The sequence below is a fragment of the Pan paniscus genome, chromosome 18, assembly GCF_029289425.2.
Source record: "Pan paniscus chromosome 18, NHGRI_mPanPan1-v2.0_pri, whole genome shotgun sequence".
NCBI lineage: Eukaryota > Metazoa > Chordata > Mammalia > Primates > Hominidae > Pan > Pan paniscus.
Window position 1 is genome coordinate 722561 of NC_073267.2, and position 18588 is coordinate 741148.

At 53.3% G+C, this 18588-nt stretch overlaps 1 protein-coding gene across 2 annotated transcripts in view; it reads left to right on the top strand.

The window, feature by feature from the left end:
* RAB11FIP3 (RAB11 family interacting protein 3) overlaps positions 1 to 18588 on the top strand; it is a 106911-nt gene that overhangs the window by 67276 nt on the left and 21047 nt on the right. The window contains exons 5-7 of one of the 2 annotated variants that reach the window (XM_063598168.1): positions 4340 to 4489; positions 6637 to 6771; positions 12034 to 12069. In XM_063598168.1, the coding sequence (XP_063454238.1) occupies positions 4340 to 4489; positions 6637 to 6771; positions 12034 to 12069 (321 nt within the window). The remainder of the gene's footprint in view (positions 1 to 4339; positions 4490 to 6636; positions 6772 to 12033; positions 12070 to 18588) is intronic. The other variant, XM_063598169.1, reaches the window with a different exon arrangement.

The following is an 18588-nucleotide window of genomic DNA, read 5'->3' on the forward strand; positions in this document are numbered from 1 at the left end:
TTTTTTAGTAGAGACGGGGTTTCACCATGTTGGTCAGGCTGGTCTCCAACCCCTCACCTCAGGTGATCTGCCCGCCTCGGCCTCCCAAAGTGCTGGGATGACAGGCATGAGCCACCACGCCTGGCCGTATTCAGCCCTATTTCTGTGCGTTGCTGTAAATTGTTTGCTTTTATGATTCTATTGCAAGAGCGTGCTGTGGCTTTAAGGTTTATTCTCCCGTTGGCGGCAGTGGGCCGTTTACCTTTGTTGGCTTTGAGGGTGAAGCTGCTATAGGAATTCCATGTCTTTGGGAGCATGGTACGGCCCTAAGCAGGATGGTCATCGGGAGCACGTCCCTTCAGCCTTGCAAGTTCCTGCAGGGACTGCAGGGTCACTGGCTTCCGGCATCTGTGGCTCCTGGGCTCCCTGACCTCAGCAGCACATGGCCATGTCTGCTCTCCTGCTCACCTTGTGGGGGGTGTGCAGAGACCATACCACGTGCTTCTTACTTGCGCTTCCCGGGTGACTAATAAGGCGTGCACCTTTCGTCAGGGTAGGAGCTCCTCTGCCTGCTCACTGCTTGCGGGAGGGGTCTGCAGACTTTTTCTCTAGAAGAGTTGCAGGCCACGCGGCCCCCGTGGCAACGCTCAGCCCGGCTGTTGTGCTGCAGAAGCAGCCAAAGGCACGCGGGTCAGTGAGCATGGCTGTGTCCCAGTGAAACAATTTTCAGAAACAGGCTGCGCAGGATTGGCAGGATTTGGCCTGCCCCTGGTCTGTTGGGTCCTCTGTCTTATTCTCACTGATTACAGGAGTCCTTTCGATATGAGTCCCTTATGGGGTGTGGGTATCACAGATCCTTTTTCCTGCTCTGTGGGTCTCCTTTTCAGCTTTTGAGGAACAGATTTTTGTTTCTGTTTTTTTGTCAAGATGGAGTCTAGCTCTGTTGCCCAGGCTGGAGTGCATTGGCGCCATCTTGGCTGACTGCAACCTCTGCCTCCCAGGCTCAAGTGATTCTCCTGCCTCAGCCTCCCAGGTAGCTGGGATTACAGGCACCTGCCATGGCGCCCAGCTAATTTTTGTAGTTTTAGTAGAGACAGGGTTTCACCATCTTGCCCAGGCTGGTCTCGAACTCCTGACCTTGTGATCCACCCACGTTGGCCTCCCAAAGTTCTGGGATTACAGGCATGAGCCACAGCCCCTGGCCAGAACAGATGTTTTTAATTTTGCTATAGTTGAGCTAATCCATTTTTCTTTTATGTTTATTAGCACTTTTGTGTCCCACTTAATAAATCTTTGCTTACTACACAGTCACTATGACGTTTACTTACGCTTTCTTTTAAAAGTGTTATTGTTTTACCTTCATATTCAGATCTGTGATCGCTACATAATTTTTTTGTTTTGTTTTGTTTTGTTTTGAGACAGTCTTGCTGTGTCACCCAGGCTGCAGTGCAGTGGCACAATCTTGGGTCACTGCAGTCTCTGCCTCCCAGATTCAAGTGATTCTCTTGCCTTAGCCTCCTGATTAGCTGGGACTACTGGCGCCCACCACCATGCCTGGCTAATTTTTTTGTATTTTTGGTAGAGATAGGGTTTCGCCATATTGGCCAGGCTGACCTCAAACTGCCAGCCTCAAGTGATCTGCCCTCCTTGGCCTCCCAAAATGCTGGGATTACAGGTGTGTATTTTCTCACTAGTTTTTAAGCAGTATAACTCTTGGTGGGGCATGGTGGCTCATGCCTGTAATTCCAGCCCTTTGGGGGGCCGAGGCAGGTAGATCATGAGGTCAGGAGTTTGAGACCAGCCTGGCCAACTTGGTAAAACCCCGTCTCTACTAAAAATACAAAAACTAGCCGGGCCTGGTGGCACGCACCTGTAATCCCAGCTACTCGGGAGGCTGAGGCAGGAGAGTCGCTTGAACCCAGAGAGGCAGAGTTTGCAGTGAGCTGAGATGGCACCACTGCATTTCAGCCTGGGCGACAGAGCGAGACTCTGTCTCAAAAATGAAAACAAAAGTATAACTCTTTTGAGGGACACACATTTTGAACAGCTCATTTGTGGCTGGATCTAACTGCTAGCTAGCGCGGCTCATCTTCTGTGGACCGTGGAAAGCACGTTGGGCGTCTGGGTGCAGACCGTCCGGTTTATACAGTCTCTGCCGTGTGGCCTGGGCCTCTTGGTCCTCAGTGTGACGTTGCATGTGGGCCTTCTCTGTTCCCGTCAAGCATCAGGAACAAGTGTCCTGAGGAGAGGAGGAGATGGGGTGGTGAGGGGTGCTGAGCCCCTCGTCATTGCTTCTGAGGGAGTAGCAGGTTTCACCATGGTGGCCCGGGGAGGCGGGCAAGGGCCTGCTGGCCGATGGACCAGTGTGTGTTTTCCTCTCGCTGATTCTCCTCCCCTCAGAGGGCAGTTTTCTGTCACAGTATCTGAGCCTGTTGGTAAAACAAGCACCCAGTCATAAGAAACAGAAAATAAGGTCTTCCTGTAACGTAGCCTAATTTTAGATGGTGGCTGTGGAAGGGAGCCACACCTCCCTGTCACTGTGTAGGAAGGAAGGGGCTGATGCAGACAGGCAGCGCCAAGTTGAAGACCCTATTGGGAGGCCATGAAGTGGCACAGGCCTCCTGGTTTTGGTTTCTTTTTTTTTTTTGAGACGGAATCTGGCTCTGTCGCCCAGGCTGGAGTGCAGTGGCGCGATCTCGGCTCACTGCCAGCTCCGCCTCCCGGGTTCACGCCATTCTCCTGTCTCAGCCTCCCGAGTAGCTGGGACTACAGGCACCCGCCACCACCCCCAGGTAATTTTTTGTATTTTTAGTAGAGACGGGGTTTCACCGTGTTAGCCAGGATGGTCTCGATCTCCTGATCTGCCCGCCTTGGCCTCCCAAAGTGCTGGGATTACAGGCGTGAGCCACCGCCCCCGGCCCTGGTTTAAGCCTGCATGTTTGAGACCATGGGATTCATCCTGAGCTGTCCCAGGAGTGGTGCGTGGTGGGCATTTCTGCGGGTGTGAAATTGGAACTCCTCACGGCTGAGCACAGTGGGTCCGGGCGGAGCAGAGCGCGCGGTCCTCCTGACTCTGCCCCCTTCTCCTGGGCACGAGGAGTCGCCTCACTCTGCCAGGCCCCTTTTTTTCCTGGAGCGGAGCAGCGCCCGGCCTGCACGGAAGGTTCTCCCGAGGACTCCTGCGGGAGGGTGGGAGTGGGGACCGCTAGGGCACAGGAGCCGCTGAAGGCACAGCTGTTTCACATGGCCCCCGGCTGCTGTGTGTTCCAGAACTTGGCTGTGGAGGAGTCACTCCCTTCAGAAGGAGGGTGGGTATTTGGAAGCCCCTTCCTTTCCGGGTCGCAGCTGCTGTTGCGTTTTAGCTTAAAGTGGAGTTTGAACGGCGCCCCCCAGTGGTTGTGTGAGGACAGCAGCTCCCTAGGGAAGAGGCAGAGGTGCTTGAACCCAGATGCTGGTTTGTGTCGACCTGTGCTGTCCCGTGTGGGGCTGCGGAACTCGTGACGTGGGAGGGCACACGAGTGAGGAGTGTGAAGAGGCTGGAGGTTTTGAAATGACTGCGTGTTGGGCTAAGTAAAATTTTTTGTTAAAATATATTCGGGCCAGGCGTGGTGGCTCACGCCTGTAATCCCAGCACTTTGGGAGGCCGAGGTGGGTGGATCACGAGGTCAGGAGATCGAGACCATCCTGGCTAACACGGTGAAACCCCATCTCTACTAAAAATACAAAAAATTAGCCGGGCGTGGTGGCGGGCACCTGTAGTCCCAGCTACTCGGGAGGCGGAGGCAGGAGAATGGCGTGAACCCGGGAGGCGGAGCTGGCAGTGAGCCGAGATCGCGCCACTGCACTCCAGCCTGGGCGATAGAGCCAGACTCTGTCTCAAAAAAAAAAAAAAAAAAAAAAAAAGGTAAAGAAACAGATTTATTTATTTATTTATTTTGAGACAGGGCCTTGCTCTATCGCCCAGGCTGGAGTGTAGTGGCACCATCACTGCTCACTGCAGACTTGGCCTCCCAGGCTCAAGCGGTCTTCGCACCTCAGCCTCCCGAGTACCTGGGACTACAGTCGTGCGCATCCACGCCTGGGTGATTTAAAAATGTTTTTTGCAGTTGAGGCCTCCCCCTGTTGCCCAGGCTGGTCTCAAACTCCTGAGCTCAAGCCATCTGCTCGCCTTGGCCTCCCAAAGTGCTGGGATTACATGTGTGAGCCACCGCATCCAGCCCACTTTTTTTTTTTTTTAAACGTGGCTCCCAGGACTCACGTGTGGCTTGTAGCACACCCTATGGAAAGCACCTTCCACACCCTCAGCTCGGGGGTGCCCTGGCCTTCAGTCAGAAGACATCATTTCTGTTTTACTTTGCAGGCCTCACCCCCATGGCCAGTCTGTCATCACGGTGATCGGGGGCGAGGAGCACTTTGAGGACTACGGTGAAGGCAGTGAGGCGGAGCTGTCCCCAGAGACCCTATGCAACGGGCAGCTGGGCTGCAGTGACCCCGCTTTCCTCACGCCCAGGTAATGACGCCTTGTTCCAGCACACCCTCCTCCCTCTTCTTCCCGTGGTTAGTAGTGGGAAGTTTCCCTTTTTGGCTCATGCATTGGTAAGAGAGAACTTGCTTTCCTTGACGTCATGTGATTAAGTAAACCATATTCAAAAATTTTAAATTTATACCTGGATTTATGAAAGTTGGGAGAAGTCCCTCTTCTCCAGCCACATCCCCAGATCACTCTACATTTCTGAGGCTTCAGCAAAATCCTGTGGCACAGAGCTGTGTTTGGACACTCGGCTTGCGGGCTCCTTTGCTGTGGGCCGTGGATCACATGGTGGTCTGTGCAGGCTTTTGAGGGAGGCCTCATGATCATAAGTGAGTCTTCAGATTCATTTCCTTATAAATACCTGACATCCCCAAACTGGAAAGCTGTGACTCTGAATAAATAGAAGCACGACACGCAGCGGGCGAGATGCCCACTCACAAATGTCCAGAGTCACTCTGGGGAGTCCAGAGTCCTCTTGGTTTGGATCCGAACATGGGGGTCTGGGTACGTACTTCTGAGGGCTAGGGGCTCCCACGTGGGAGTCAGTCCCTCTTGGACGCTGCTGACTTCAGGGAGACCCTGGGCTGGCTGATGGGGTTGTTACTTCAATCCCTTCTCCCCTTTGCTACTAGGTTGTCGTCCATCTTTGCCAGCAGTCAAGGCCGAGCCTCTTTAAGCAGCCACAAGAGTCTTCCCTTGCCTGCTGCCCGCCCGCTGTTACTGAGGCCCAGGGAACCTGGGTGGAGGGCGGTGCAGGAGGGGCCGTCCCTTGCGCTGAGCAGCTCGTCTGCCCATAGGGTCCCCCTCCTTTTGTTTCCCATGTACCCTCCTTGAAGCCGCCCATCAGCCCTGGGTGTGGGGACCCTGCACGGATGTCCTGTGTGCTCTGGTCCCGGTGAGCGTCCTGGGAGAGCTGTGCATGAGTGAGGCATCACAGGCGGTCCTCAGAGGCAGTGTGCTTGTCTTAGGCACTTTCCTCTCCCAGCGCGTGGTGGTGTCAAGACAAGGGCCAGAGGACTGGGGCGTTTCTAAACTTGGGTCTCTGTGCTTGGTAATCACCTCTTCCTACGTGTTTAGTTTGTCCCTGTCTCCTGTTCAGTGTTTTCATTGTTACCTGTTTGAAGTGTAACGTCTATGCTACATTGTATGTTTCACTTTTCACCTTTCTTTACTTGAGCTTCCAAGTGGTTTCCCACAGCATGTGGGTCCCAGCGCCCGCGATGAGGCTGCCTTTGCTCCTTTGCCTTCGCGTCGCAGACGCAGCACCCCTGCCAGTGGCCCAGAAGCCCTTGGAGGTGAAGTCACAGGGAGGTTAGCTAGCACCACCACAAAATTGAACACTGAGTTTCGACAGGTCGGTCTTTTTGGGGGTTTTTTGAGACAGGATCTCACTTTATTGCCCAGGCTGGAGTGGTGCTATCATGGCTCACTGCAGCCTCCACCTCCCTCAGCTTCCTGAGTAGCTGGGACTACAGGTATGAGCTACTACGCCGGGCTAATTTTGTATTTTTTGTAGAGACGGGTTCACCATGTTGCCCAGGCTGGTCTCAAACGCCTGAGCTCAAGCGATCCACCCAAAGTGCTGGAATTACAAGCAGGAGCCACCGTGCCCGGCTTTAATGCACATCTTAAAAAATCACAAAACTATTGTAGATTTATCATTCATGCATAGTTTTTGCTAGAGGTGGTTTTTGGAGTAATCATAAATATAGTACAGTAAGTACAAGTTTACCCGGAGACATGGTTCGCTATCACGTTGATGTGTTTTTGGCAAAAGAGAAAGCAGTATGGTTTTTTACCTTCTTGTTAAAGAAGGGCTTTTGCTTTGCAAGGAGGCTCTCAGGCTGCCCCTGCTTTCTTCTGGGCACCCGACCCAGAGGAGCAGGTGTGTGCAGGGCCCCCTGAGGCTCGAGCTGGTGCCTGTCCTGGGCTCCTGGAGGCAGCTGAGGGATGTGGGCTCACTGCGGTCTAAAGGCAAGAGCTAGAACATTGCACAGCTCATTCTCTCTCCACGTGCTTTTGTTCCACACCATGTCCTGTCCTGTCCCCCTCGGCCCCTCGTGCGGAGTCACAGATGACCACACGGGTCCCCATCCTCTCCTGAACGGATGCTTCTGTCTCTCTAGCACTGACCCTCTTGCCGCAAAGCTGCACAGCATCCTCACTGATGAGGCGTTTGAGTTTTACTGTAGCCAGTGCCACAAACAAATCAACCGCCTTGAGGATCTTTCTGCCCGCCTGAGTGATCTTGAAATGAATAGGTAACTGACCAGCGCCTGGCCTTGCTGTCTGTTCCCAGGGTGTGGGGGACTCCGGATACCCACAGCCCCCTTGAGGGCCTGCCCCGAGGCGACCAGGAGCCTCTCAGGCAGCGGGACTCTCCCTGGGGCCCCGCTTCCCCCCCTGCACGCTGTGGGGCCACCAGGGCCCTGCCTCCTCCCCTGCATGCGCAGCCCAGGCCAGTGCTTGTCTTGGTGGGAGGAAATGATCGGTCTTTGCAAGCTGTGCTGTCTGTCCTGTGTGTGAAAGAGGATACTTTCTGCATTTTACTAAAAGATTTCTTTCATTGAGCTCATGAGACAGAATTGGGAAAGTTAAAGATTTAGTCTTTAAGAACAGATATGTAAACAGCTTTCAGGATTGTCAGTTTAAATGGAGTTTTGTATACTCACAGTAAGCGTGTGAGGGAGCTCACTGTGTCTCAGCAGGGGAGCTCCTGTGGCTGGCCCTCATGTCTAACTGCCAGTTACAGAAGACGGTTTTGAGTGCTTTGCACATATTGACGTGCCCGTTAGGCGTCGTGTTGATTTCGCTTGCGGTGAAGCCCCTGGGTGGGCAGCTCTCCAGAAGGGTCTGGTGAAGAAACGGGCCACTTTGGAGCTTTCCACAGCAGCCCTAGCCTAGCAGAAGAGGTGAGTGAGCATACAGGCTCATGCTGGCAATCTGGGACGGCTTCCTGAAGAACGGGACCTGGCCTGTGGGGAGGGTTTGTAAAGGTGGCAGAAAGGTGAGCTATCCTGATGGTTCTAGCATGTTTAGAGGTATCTGTGAAACTGCTTACCTGTCTTGAGCCTGCCCTGTCCCTGCCCCAGGGGGCTTCTGCCGAGGCCCATCCTTGCTGGCGGGCACTCACTGCCCACAGCCTTATTGAGGCTTCTGTCCTGCCTCTAGTTCCATTTCCAGGGCACTTAACTCTTCTTATGTTCTGTGAAATGCTGTGAAGCACAGGGCCCCCAGCCAGTGCCCATTCAGGTGGAGAGGATGGGGGTGGGGCCCGGCACTGATGGCCATTCTGGAGCATCGGGGGTCTTGGCAGCACTGGTGAGAAAGCAGAAGTGCTCTTTGAAGAGGGCCTTCCCAGGAGACCCGAGGCCGTCCAGAGCCTTCCTGGGGGACCCGAGGCCGTCCAGAGCCTTCCCGGGGGACCCGAGGCCGTCCAGAGCCTTCCCGGGAGACCCGAGGCCATCCAGAGTCTTGGATTCCAAAGATCCGCTAACCTCTGTTTTAGGGGAAATCAGTTTCTGCCTGCGTGTGTGTTCAGCTAGGGGTTCAAGGCCCGGCGACGATGGCTCAGCCTGCTTGGGGAGGGGCCATTTGTTCTTCCCACGCAGAGACTTGCCCTCCCACTCACCGATAAGTTGAGTGCAAGCATGTCATCTCCATACATGAAAGTAAGCCTGAAGACTCAGGTCTCGTCTCTCATTTTCTGAAGATTTTTGACATAGAACTGATTTTTTCCCACATTGAGAACTAGCTCCAAGATGGCCATGGTCGCCTCTGCTGGGCTTTGTGGGGGCAGAGAAGGGACTAGGATGTAGCTAAGTACAACTAGCAAGTCCTGTGGAGCCTCACGTCCAGGTTCTGCCACCCCTTTTCCTAAGACTCTATGAAGCGGGCCAGGCGCAGTGACTCACGCCTGTAATCTCAGCATTTTGGGAGGCTGAGGAGGCAGGCAGATCACTTGAGGCCAGGAGTTTGAGACCACCCTGGCCAACATGGCGAAACCCTGTCTCTACTAAAAACATAAAAATTAGCCAGGCATGGTGGCACATGCCTGTAGTTCCAGCTACTTGGGAGGCTGAGATGGGAGGTTCACTTGAACCCAGGAGGTGGAGGCTGTGGTAAGCCAACATCCTGCCACTGCACTCCAGCCTGGGCAACAGAGCCAAACTCTGACTCCAAAAAAAAAAAAAAAAAAAAAGACTCTACCAAGTGGTTAATATGCTATTCAATTCAACACAATCAGGACACACAACTGCCAGTCAGAACATCCTCCCCATAACCCTCAGTGGAGGAGATCTGAATCTTGCGTTTTAGTTTCCATGGACTTGCCTGAAAGTAAGCTTACTTGGTCATGCTTTGTGGGTGACAACAGGTGACTTAGTCCAGACCACCTCTGGAAGCTTTGATGTCAGATACGATGTCCAGTCACCTCAGAACAGGCCAACAGCTGTTGCATTTTCCAGGTACCCTGCAGCCTCTAAATACATTTCATTTTGTAGGAACTAAGAAGTGTGCCTTACCTGGAGGTATATTTTCTTTTTTCTTTTTTTTGAGACGGAGTCTCGCTTTGTCACCCAGGCTGGAGTGCAGTGGTGTGATCTCGGCTCACTGCAACCTCTGCCTCCTGGGTTCACTCCATTCTCCTGCCTCAGCCTCCCGAGTAGCTGGGACTACAGGCGCCCGTCACCACGCTTGGCTAACTTTTGTATTTTTAGTAGACACGGGGTTTCACCATGTCTCAATCTCCGGACCTCGTGATCCGCCCGCCTTGACCTCCCAAAGTGCTGGGATTACAGGCTGAGCCACTGCACCCAGCCTGCCTGGAGGTATATTATCTTTTTCTTTTTTGAGACAGAGTCTCGATCTGTCACCCAGGCTGGAGTGCAGTGGTGCGATCTCGGCTCACTGCAACCTCTGCCTCCCGGGTTCACTCCATTCTCCTGCCTCAGCCTCCCGAGTAGCTGGGACTACAGGCGCCCGCCACAACGCCCGGCTAATTTTTTGTATTTTTGGTAGAGACAGGGTTTCACCATGTTAGCCAGGATGGTCTCAATCTCCTGACCTCGTGATCCGCCCGCCTCGGCCTCCCAAAGTGCTGGGATTACAGGTGTGAGCCACCGCACCTGGCCACCTGGAGGTGTATTTTCAAATTATAAATCCTGTTGCTGGGCTGCCAGTCCAGGCCCTGAAAGGTCAGTAGGTAAACTGAACGATGAGTCTGTCCTGTCCTATTAGTTCTAGGGAGTCTCAACAATAATAAGATAAAATTAAATTTGTATTAAGGCTGGGTGCGGTGGCTCATGCCCGTAATCCCAGCACTTTGCGAGGCTGAGGTGGGCAGATCACGAGGTCAGGAGATCGAGACCATCCTGGCTAACACAGTGAAACTCCATATCTACTAAAAATATAAAAAATTAGCCGAGCATGGTGGCAGGCGCCTGTAGTCCCAGCTACTCGGGAGGCTGAGGCAGGAGAATGGCGTGAACCCGGGAGGTGGAACTTGCAGTGAGCCGAGATCATGCCACTGCACTCCAGCCTGGGTGACACAGTGAGACTCCATCTTAAAAAAAAAAACCTGTATTAAAATATACATTATTAGTCTCCAATCGAGAAAGGAGAGCCACACAGTAATTTGAACAGGGACAGTTTAATACTACAAAGAACGGGCTGGGTGTGGGCTGAAATCGCAGTGCTTTGGGAGGCCGAGGTGGGAGGATCACATGAGTCTGGGAGGTCGAGGCTGCAGTGAGCTGTGGTTGCACCTCTGCACTTCAGCCTCGGCCACAGAGTCATACCTTGCCTCTAAGAAAAGATAATGCAAACAAACAAACAAAAAATTTAAAAAATCATTAGGGAAAGGAAAAGAATGTCACAGGCTATGGGAGTAATGAGGCACTGGTTGGGATGAGTAAAAAGAACTCTGCAGAGTGTAGGGACAGCAGGCACAGGAGCAGCCGCCACCCAGGGCCGGGGCAGAGCCCCCCAGCTACAGTCACTGCCACCCAGGGCTGAGGTCTGCACCAGCTGCAAACGGGGTGGTGGGGACACCACCGTGCTGTCAGGGCTTGTGGGGAACCTGCCTCCTGGCTGCCAGGAAAGCTATTCTGTTGCAGGATGCTTGGCAGAGGCACCCCCTAGAGAACAGCTACCCAAATGGGGTCGGGGAAGCCCCTGGCTCTGGCTACAGTGGGCAGGATGCTCCCTGGAGTAGGTACTGGGGAGACTGTGGGTGTCGGAGGGCCCTGCAGAGAGTGGTCAGAACCAGGAGGCAAACCTCTTCCTGCTGTGTTCACTCCACGGCTCCCTCTGCTGATGACACGCAGCATCGTGGAGGAAGAGCCTGCTAAGGGCCCAGCTCTGTTCCTACAGGGCAAGTAAAAAGGATGGACTTAGAGCTGAGGGGCTCTACGTTAATACCTGGCACAGCAGCTGATTCTCCTCCAGTAGATTTCTTTTTTTCTTTGAGACAGAGTTTCACTCTTTGTTGCCCAGGCTGGAGTGCAGTGGCGTGATCTTGGCTGACTGCAACCTCTGCCTCCCGGGTTCAAGCCAGTCTCCTGTCCCAGCCTCCTGAGTAGCTGGGATTACAGGCATGCGCCACCATTCCTGATTATTTTTGTATTTTTAGTAGAGACAGGGTTTCTCCACGTTGGCCAGGCTGGTCTCGAACTCCCGACCTCTGGAGATCCACCCGCCTCAGCCTCCCAAAGTGCTCAGATTGTAGGCATGAGCCACCATGCCTGGCCCCTCCAGTAGACTTTTATGCCTGACCCTGGAAAGAAAATCAGAGGTGTTTTTGAGACAGGTAAGCTGAAGAGAGATGTGGCTTTGTGAGTTCCAGGACCGTGATGGTTCCCAGGCTCCAGGGGTGAGGGTGTCTTCCTGCAGGCTGAGGCTAATAGTTCAGCAGCTAGACTGTAAAATATAACTTTGGACCTCAGAAATGAGGGAGAAGGTAAGTTTGGCCCATGTGCCACTGCAGATGGTTAAATCAGACAGCTGATGTATAATTGGCTACATTTACTGCCCTGAAATGGCAACGGGAAAGGTTTCCAAACTGATGCCTAGGCAGGCGTTCTGAGCATGATGCATCAGTGCCTGAGTCGAAGCCAGCGGCAAACTCTCCTGTCACAGCGGGGCCTGGGTCACTTTTCACTTGGGGGCCTCCGAAGGCCAAGCGTTTGGGGGTAATTTGGCTTCAGAAGCATTGGGACAGTGCAGCCAGCGGGTGGGACCAGGTGTGGCGCTGGCCTCTCAGTGGTGGTCTGGGGTGGCTGCATCTGGAAGCCTCTTTGGGGGCTGGAGTAACGAGATGTATGCGGCCTCACCCCGGCACCGCCGTGTCCTTGCTGTTTTGCTGAGTGAGCATTTGTGCATGGACTTGCCTGGGGGGCCCTGCATGCCGGGAGCACTGCTGAAAGGCCGCCCACCCCGTATCTCCACAGCCTGAGTTTCCTGCTTCCTCCTGCTCCTCTCTGTCTGTTCTAACAATTTTCCTGTTTATTTTGTTTTCTGCACAGTCCGACAAAGCGGCTCTCCAGCAAGAAGGTGGCAAGGTAGGTGGGTCTCTGGTTCCTGCTGAAAAACGTTCTGAAGTGGATAATTAGTCATAGTTTTTTAAAAAACATTTTAAAATGTTCTTTTCCAAGGTATTTTTTAAACTCCTGCAAGTTACTTTACATGGTTTGGGGCTGAAGGTATCCTGAGGGAGTGTTGGGAAAGGGGTTTCCAGGGCTGTGAATTTGGACCCGGATTTGTGACCAGGGAGGGTACGTGTCAGAGCTTTTGGTGCTGGGCCTCTTGTGTGTTCACTAAGGTCTGGAAGGGGCCGCCATCCCCAGATGTCTGCTCTATGTTAGCTCTGAGGTAGCGAGACCCAGTGAGGAGCCTGGCTTCTCAGAGCTGGGTCTGGGCAGCAACCCAAGGTGAGTCGAAGGTGAGGGATGGGTCTGACTCCAGTTCCTAAAGACCATTTCTTCATTTTTCACCTTTGTATAGATCTGTTGGCTTCCTGCTGTGAAAGATGGCAACATACACTTTTATCTTCCTCCCCTGCCAGTTCTTACCGAAATAAACATGCAGGGTTAAGGCCCTTCCCAGGGAGCCACGCAGTGTGGCTGCCGGGTGGCCTCTGCTGCCGTCAGAGTCTGCCTTCGTGTCTTTTTCTGCTTTGCCTTCCTAGTCCCCGTCCTGCTTCGTGGCCCGGCCTCTGGCAGGGCTGGGAGACGCCTCTCCAGCTTCCTCTGGAGCATCCCCTCTGGAGCCTCCTCTCTGCCCTGTTGTGCCGGGCGTTCTCCAGGCCTCGTGGCTGTGGTCCTGGACGGGTCTCCCCACACTGGTGGGTTCCTTTGTTTCGGGGGTTGGATCCTCTATCTCCCTGGCCCCGTCTTCCTTCTCGTTTGTTTTCTCTGGTTTTTGTCCAGCATATCTTCCTGTAGCTTCTTGAGAAAAGAGGTGCTCAGGAGATAAACTTGAGCTTGGGTTGGTTTGTACTGTGAGAGTGGGATCATTTTCCTGTAAGATTTTTGACGGCATTGCTTATCTTCTAGAGCTAAAGTTGTTACCATGAAGTTTAACCTTTCTGACTCGGTTTCTTTGGGACCAGCCTGAGCAACTTAGTGAAACCCTGTCTCTACAAAAAAAAAAAAAAAAAATTAAAAATTAAAAATTAAAAAAAAAAAAGGAAAATAGGCAAGGTCTAGCTGCGTTGCCCAGGCTGTAGTGCAGTGAGTGGCAATTCATAGGTGCAAGCATAGCTCACAACAGCCCCAGACTCCCTGGGCTCAAGTAATCTTCCCACCTCAGCCTCCCAAAATTCTGGGATTACAGAGGTAAGCCACCACACCCAGCCAAGAACAGAAACCTTTTGTTTTCCATTTTCTTTTATTTTGAGACATTGTCTTGCTCTGTCACCTGGGCTGAAGTACCGTGGTGCAATCACAGCTCACTGCAGCCTGGACCTCTCAGGCTCACTCCATCCTCCCGCCTCCTCCTCCTGAGGATCTGGGACTACAGGTGCGCATTACCAATGCCTGGCTAGTCTTTTAATTTTTAATAGAGATGGAGTTTCACTACGTTGCCCAGCCTGATCTTGAGCTCCTGGGCTGAAGGGATCCTCCCACCTTGGCCTCCAAAAGTACTGGGATCACAGGCGTGAGCCGTCACACCTGGCCATGGATGGAAACTTTTTTTCTTTTTGTTTCTCTTCTCTTTTCTTAGCTTTCTTTTCTTTTTGAGAGTCTTGCTCTGTCTTGCTCTGTGAAGTGACATGATCACAGCTCACAATAGTCTTCACTTCCCAGACCTCCCAAGCTCAAATGATCCTCCCTCCTCAGCCTCCCGAGCAGCTGAGACCACAGGCGCATGCCACCATACCCAGATGATTTTTTAATTTTTTGTAGAGACAGGCCCAGACTGGTCTTGAACTCCTGGGCTCTAGCAGTCCTCCCACCTCGGTCTCCCAGAATGTTGGAATTACAGGCAGGAGCCACCGCGTCGCACTTGTTTTCCATTTTCTGTCATTTTAGGGGCTAGGGGCTAGAGGAAGCAGAGGTGAACGTCATCATGCATCTTTTTCTAACTGTCTTCTTGCTCACGCCTTTCAGAAAAGCATTGACCTGGCCGGGCGTAGTAGGTCATGCCTGTAATCCCAGCACTTTGGGAGGCTGAGGTGGGTGGATCACCTGAGGTTGGGAGTTCAAGACCAGCCTGGCCAAAATGGAGAAACCCCATCTCTACTAAAAAAATACAAGATTAGCCAGGTGTGGTGGCAGGTGCCTGTAATCCCAGCTACTCAGGAGACTGAGGCAGGAGAATCACCTGAACCCTGGAGGCGGAGCTTGGAGTGAGCCGAGATTGTGCCATTGTACTCCAGCCTGGGCAACAAGAGCAAGACTCCATCTCAAAAAAAGAAAGAAAAAGAGAAGCATTGAGCTCTTAGGAACGTGACGTGCATCCCCAGCTACACTTCTGTTACCACTTCAGCATCACCTTCCTCCCCACTTCATCAAGTCTTTTACTCCAGACAGGCTGCAGCTGGTGACATGAAAGACCGGTCAAGGCCAGCTGAGGCATCTCCTTGAGGCCTCCCGTGCCTAGGATGGGGCGCAGCCTGCAGTTGGCTGTCACAGCCTTGTGTCAGAAACACCCTTTAAAATTTAATGTTTCCTTCACGGGTACCCTTTGGCATAAAAAAAGCCCAATCTGAGCCAGACGCGGTGGCTCACGCCTGTAATCCCAGCACATTGGGAAGCCGAGGTGGGTGGATCACGAGGTCAGGAGTTCAAGAACAGCCTGACCAACATGGTGAAACCCCGTCTCTACTAAAAATACAAAAATTAGTCAGGCATGGTGGCGCACATGCCTGTAATCCCAGCTACTCAGGAGCCTGAGGCAGGAGAACTGCTTGAACCCAGAAGGCAGAGGTTACAGTGAGCCCAGATCACGCCACTGCACTCTAGCCTGGGCGACAGAGCAAGACTGTCTCAAAAAAAAAAAAAAAAAAAAAAAGCCCCATCTGCAGTTAAAAAAAAAAAAAAAAAAAAAGCCCCATCTGCAGTTATCTGTCGTTAGAGTTTACAAAACAGAGACCTCTTCTGCAGTGTGTCTATGCACATGTAAATATATGTACACAAGATTTAATCTGCTGTTTTGCCCCAAATCTGCCACAAGAGGCTAAGGAAGAGCAAAATAACCGTCGCGATTCGCTTCTCACAGTTCTCAGCCCTTTGCGCTGAACTATTGCTGAGATGGTGGGTTTTGCCAGCAGCCATTGTAGCCCCCGGGCCTGGCTGCATTGCTCACCTCCCTCAGCCTTGTTCTGTCCCTGTCCATGAGATGGAAGTGGCTTTCTCCAGTCAGCTGTGTGTGCAGAGACCGGGGGCTCCGGGCAGAGCCGAGTCCATCAGGACAGGAGGAAGTGCTCACAGCAGGCAGGCTCCCCGGGCCCTGGGTGGGAGGCCTCAGGGATCCCCGTACCTCCTCGCTCACCAGCCAGGCTCGACCTACTGCCCTGTGGGGCAGGTCAGGCTCTTTCCACAGCTCCCTCTCTGGGAGGAGGGTCCTCCCAAGTGAGGGTGTGGTGTAGCTGGAGAATCCCTCTTTCTAGGGGATTTAAATAAGCAGCCCCAGCCGGACGCGGTGGTTCACGCCTGTACTCCCAGCACTTTGGGGGGCCGAGGCGCACAGATCACAAGGTCAGGAGTTTGAGACCAGCCTGGCCAACATAGTGAAACCCCATCTCTACTAAAAAAACAATACAAAAAGTTAGCTGGGCATGGTGGCAGGTGCCTGTAATCCCAGCTACCTGGGAGGCTGAGGCAGGAGAATGGCTTGAACCTGGAAGGCAGAGGTTGCAGTGAGCTGAGATCGCACCACTGCACTCCAGCCCAGGTGACAGTGCAAGACTCTGTCGCAAAAAAAAAAAAAAAAAAAAAATTAAATAAGTAAATAAATAAGCAGCCGCATGACCCATGCTGAGGACCCTCTGCCTCACGTTGGTGGCCATGTGTGGTGGCTGCACGCTGGGTGCCTGGGGATGGCTGTGTCCCTGAGTCAGCCCCAGAAGTGCCTACGCCTCTAGGACAGCTCAGAAGTGCTGACAGGCCCCAGGCCGTGGCCTCTCAGGATGGGCTCTGGGTTGCAGCTTCATGCCTGGAGTGGCTCATGTTTGGGGGCAAGGTCATGGGCATTTAAGAGCAGCCACTGGCCAAGAACATGATCTGTATCAGCAGCAGCTTTTGAGAATCTGATGAAATCCCCAGAGCCCCAGAAGGGCGCCGGTGTGTTCCAGCTGGTGCACGTTCACAGGGCTTGTCTCCAGGAACGAAGATGCCGTCTTTTTCCCCCTCAGAGCGTTTATGGGGAAAAAGATGGAAATGTTCAAGCCCAGTCCGTACTGAGAAGCAAATCGAACTTCATACACTTGGTAGACATTTTCAGTGGAAAAATATTAACATTTTATGGAATTCTTACTCTGCTATGTCCCTAGCCAAGCTGTTTGTATGCATGACCTTGGTTAAACCTCAGTTACCTCTAAACCCCCATTTCATAGGCAAGGAAGCTGGGAGAGGGTCCCCCCATTTCATAGGCAAGGAAACTCGGAGAGGGTCCCCCATTTCATAGGCAAGGAAGCTGGGAGAGGGTCCCCCCATTTCATAGGCAAGGAAACTCAGAGAGGGTCCCCCATTTCATAGGCAAGGAAGCTGGGAGAGGGTCCCCCCATTTCATACGCAAGGAAACTCGGAGAGGGTCCCCCCATTTCATAGGCAAGGAAGCTCGGAGAGGGTCCCCCATTTCATAGGCAAGGAAGCTGGGAGAGGGTCCCCCCATTTCATAGGCAAGGAAACTCGGAGAGGGTCCCCCATTTCATAGGCAAGGAAGCTGGGAGAGGGTCCCCCCATTTCATAGGCAAGGAAACTCGGAGAGGGTCCCCCCATTTCATAGGCAAGGAAGCTCGGAGAGGGTCCCCCATTTCATAGGCAAGGAAGCTGGGAGAGGGTCCCCCCATTTCATAGGCAAGGAAACTCGGAGAGGGTCCCCCCATTTCATAGGCAAGGAAGCTGGGAGAGGGTCCCCCCATTTCATAGGCAAGGAAACTCGGAGAGGGTCCCCCATTTCATAGGCAAGGAAGCTGGGAGAGGGTCCCCCCATTTCATAGGCAAGGAAGCTGGGAGAGGATCCCCCCATTTCATAGGCAAGGAAGCTGGGAGAGGGTCCCCCCATTTCACAGGCAAGGAAGCTCGGAGAGGGTCCCCCATTTCATAGGCAAGGAAGCTGGGAGAGGGTCCCCCCATTTCACAGGCAAGGAAACTGGGAGAGGGTCCGCCCATTTCACAGGCAAGGAAGTTCATAGAGGGTCTCCCCATTTCACAGACAAGGAAGTTCGAAGAGGGTCCCCCATTTCATAGGCAGGGAAGCTGGGAGAGGGTCCCCCCATTTCACAGACAAGTTCGGAGAGGGTCCCCCATTTCCTAGGCAAGGAAGCTGGGAGAGGGTCCCCCCATTTCACAGGCAAGGAAGTTCATAGAGGGTCTCCCCATTTCACAGACAAGGAAGTTCGAAGAGGGTCCCCCATTTCATACGCAAGGAAGCTGGGAGAGGGTCCCCCCATTTCATAGGCAAGGAAGTTTGGAGAGGGTCCCCCCATTTCACAGACAAGGAAGCTGGGAGAGCGTCCCCCCATTTCACAGGCAAGGAAGTTCAGAGAGGGTCCCCCCATTTCACAGGCAAGGAAGTTCAGAGAGGGTCCCCCCATTTCACAGACAAGGAAGTTCGGAGAGGGTCCCCCCATTTCACAGGCAAGGAAGTTCAGAGAGGGTCCTCCCATTTCACAGACGAGGTTCGGAGAGGGTCCCCCCATTTCATAGGCAAGGAAGCTCGGAGAGGGTCCCCCCATTTCATAGGCAAGGAAGCTGGGAGAGGATCCCCCATTTCATAGGCAAGGAAGCTGGGAGAGGGTCCCCCATTTCATAGGCAAGGAAGCTCGGAGAGGGTCCCCCCATTTCATAGGCAAGGAAGCTGGGAGAGGGTCCCCCCATTTCATAGGCAAGGAGGCTGGGAGAGTGTCCCCCCATTTCATAGGCAAGGAAGCTCGGAGAGGGCCAGTGCTTTTTAACAGTCACGCAGTTCTGAGCATCAGGCTGTCAGCCTGGAGCCTGGCTCGGTACTGAGGTTCCCAGGATGTATAAAGAACTGAACACGCACCTTTGCTGTTGGCTCTTCTGTGCGAGTGCTCTGAGAGTTTTCTGTACTCCCAGCAAGTTTGGGTTGGTACAGATTCAGCACAGCGAATCTGACCACGTGGTGACCACAAGCACGCGCTTACTGTGCGCCTAAGTTCACACTCCCTGAAGAAGCTCCTGCCCCAACGCCGCAGCCTATGGGCCTTTGCGTCTACGCAGGACCATGAGGCTGTGTCCCCGAGCCTGGCCCGGGGAGTAACTGGCATGGCCTGCGGTGCTGGGGGTGTGTCCACAGGAGCTGGTGCCACAGAGGACACGTGTGTCTGGTGTCTTCCTGGACTCGGTCGGACCAGTTTCCCAGTGTGTCCGCGAGGGTGACACTGAGTGAGACTT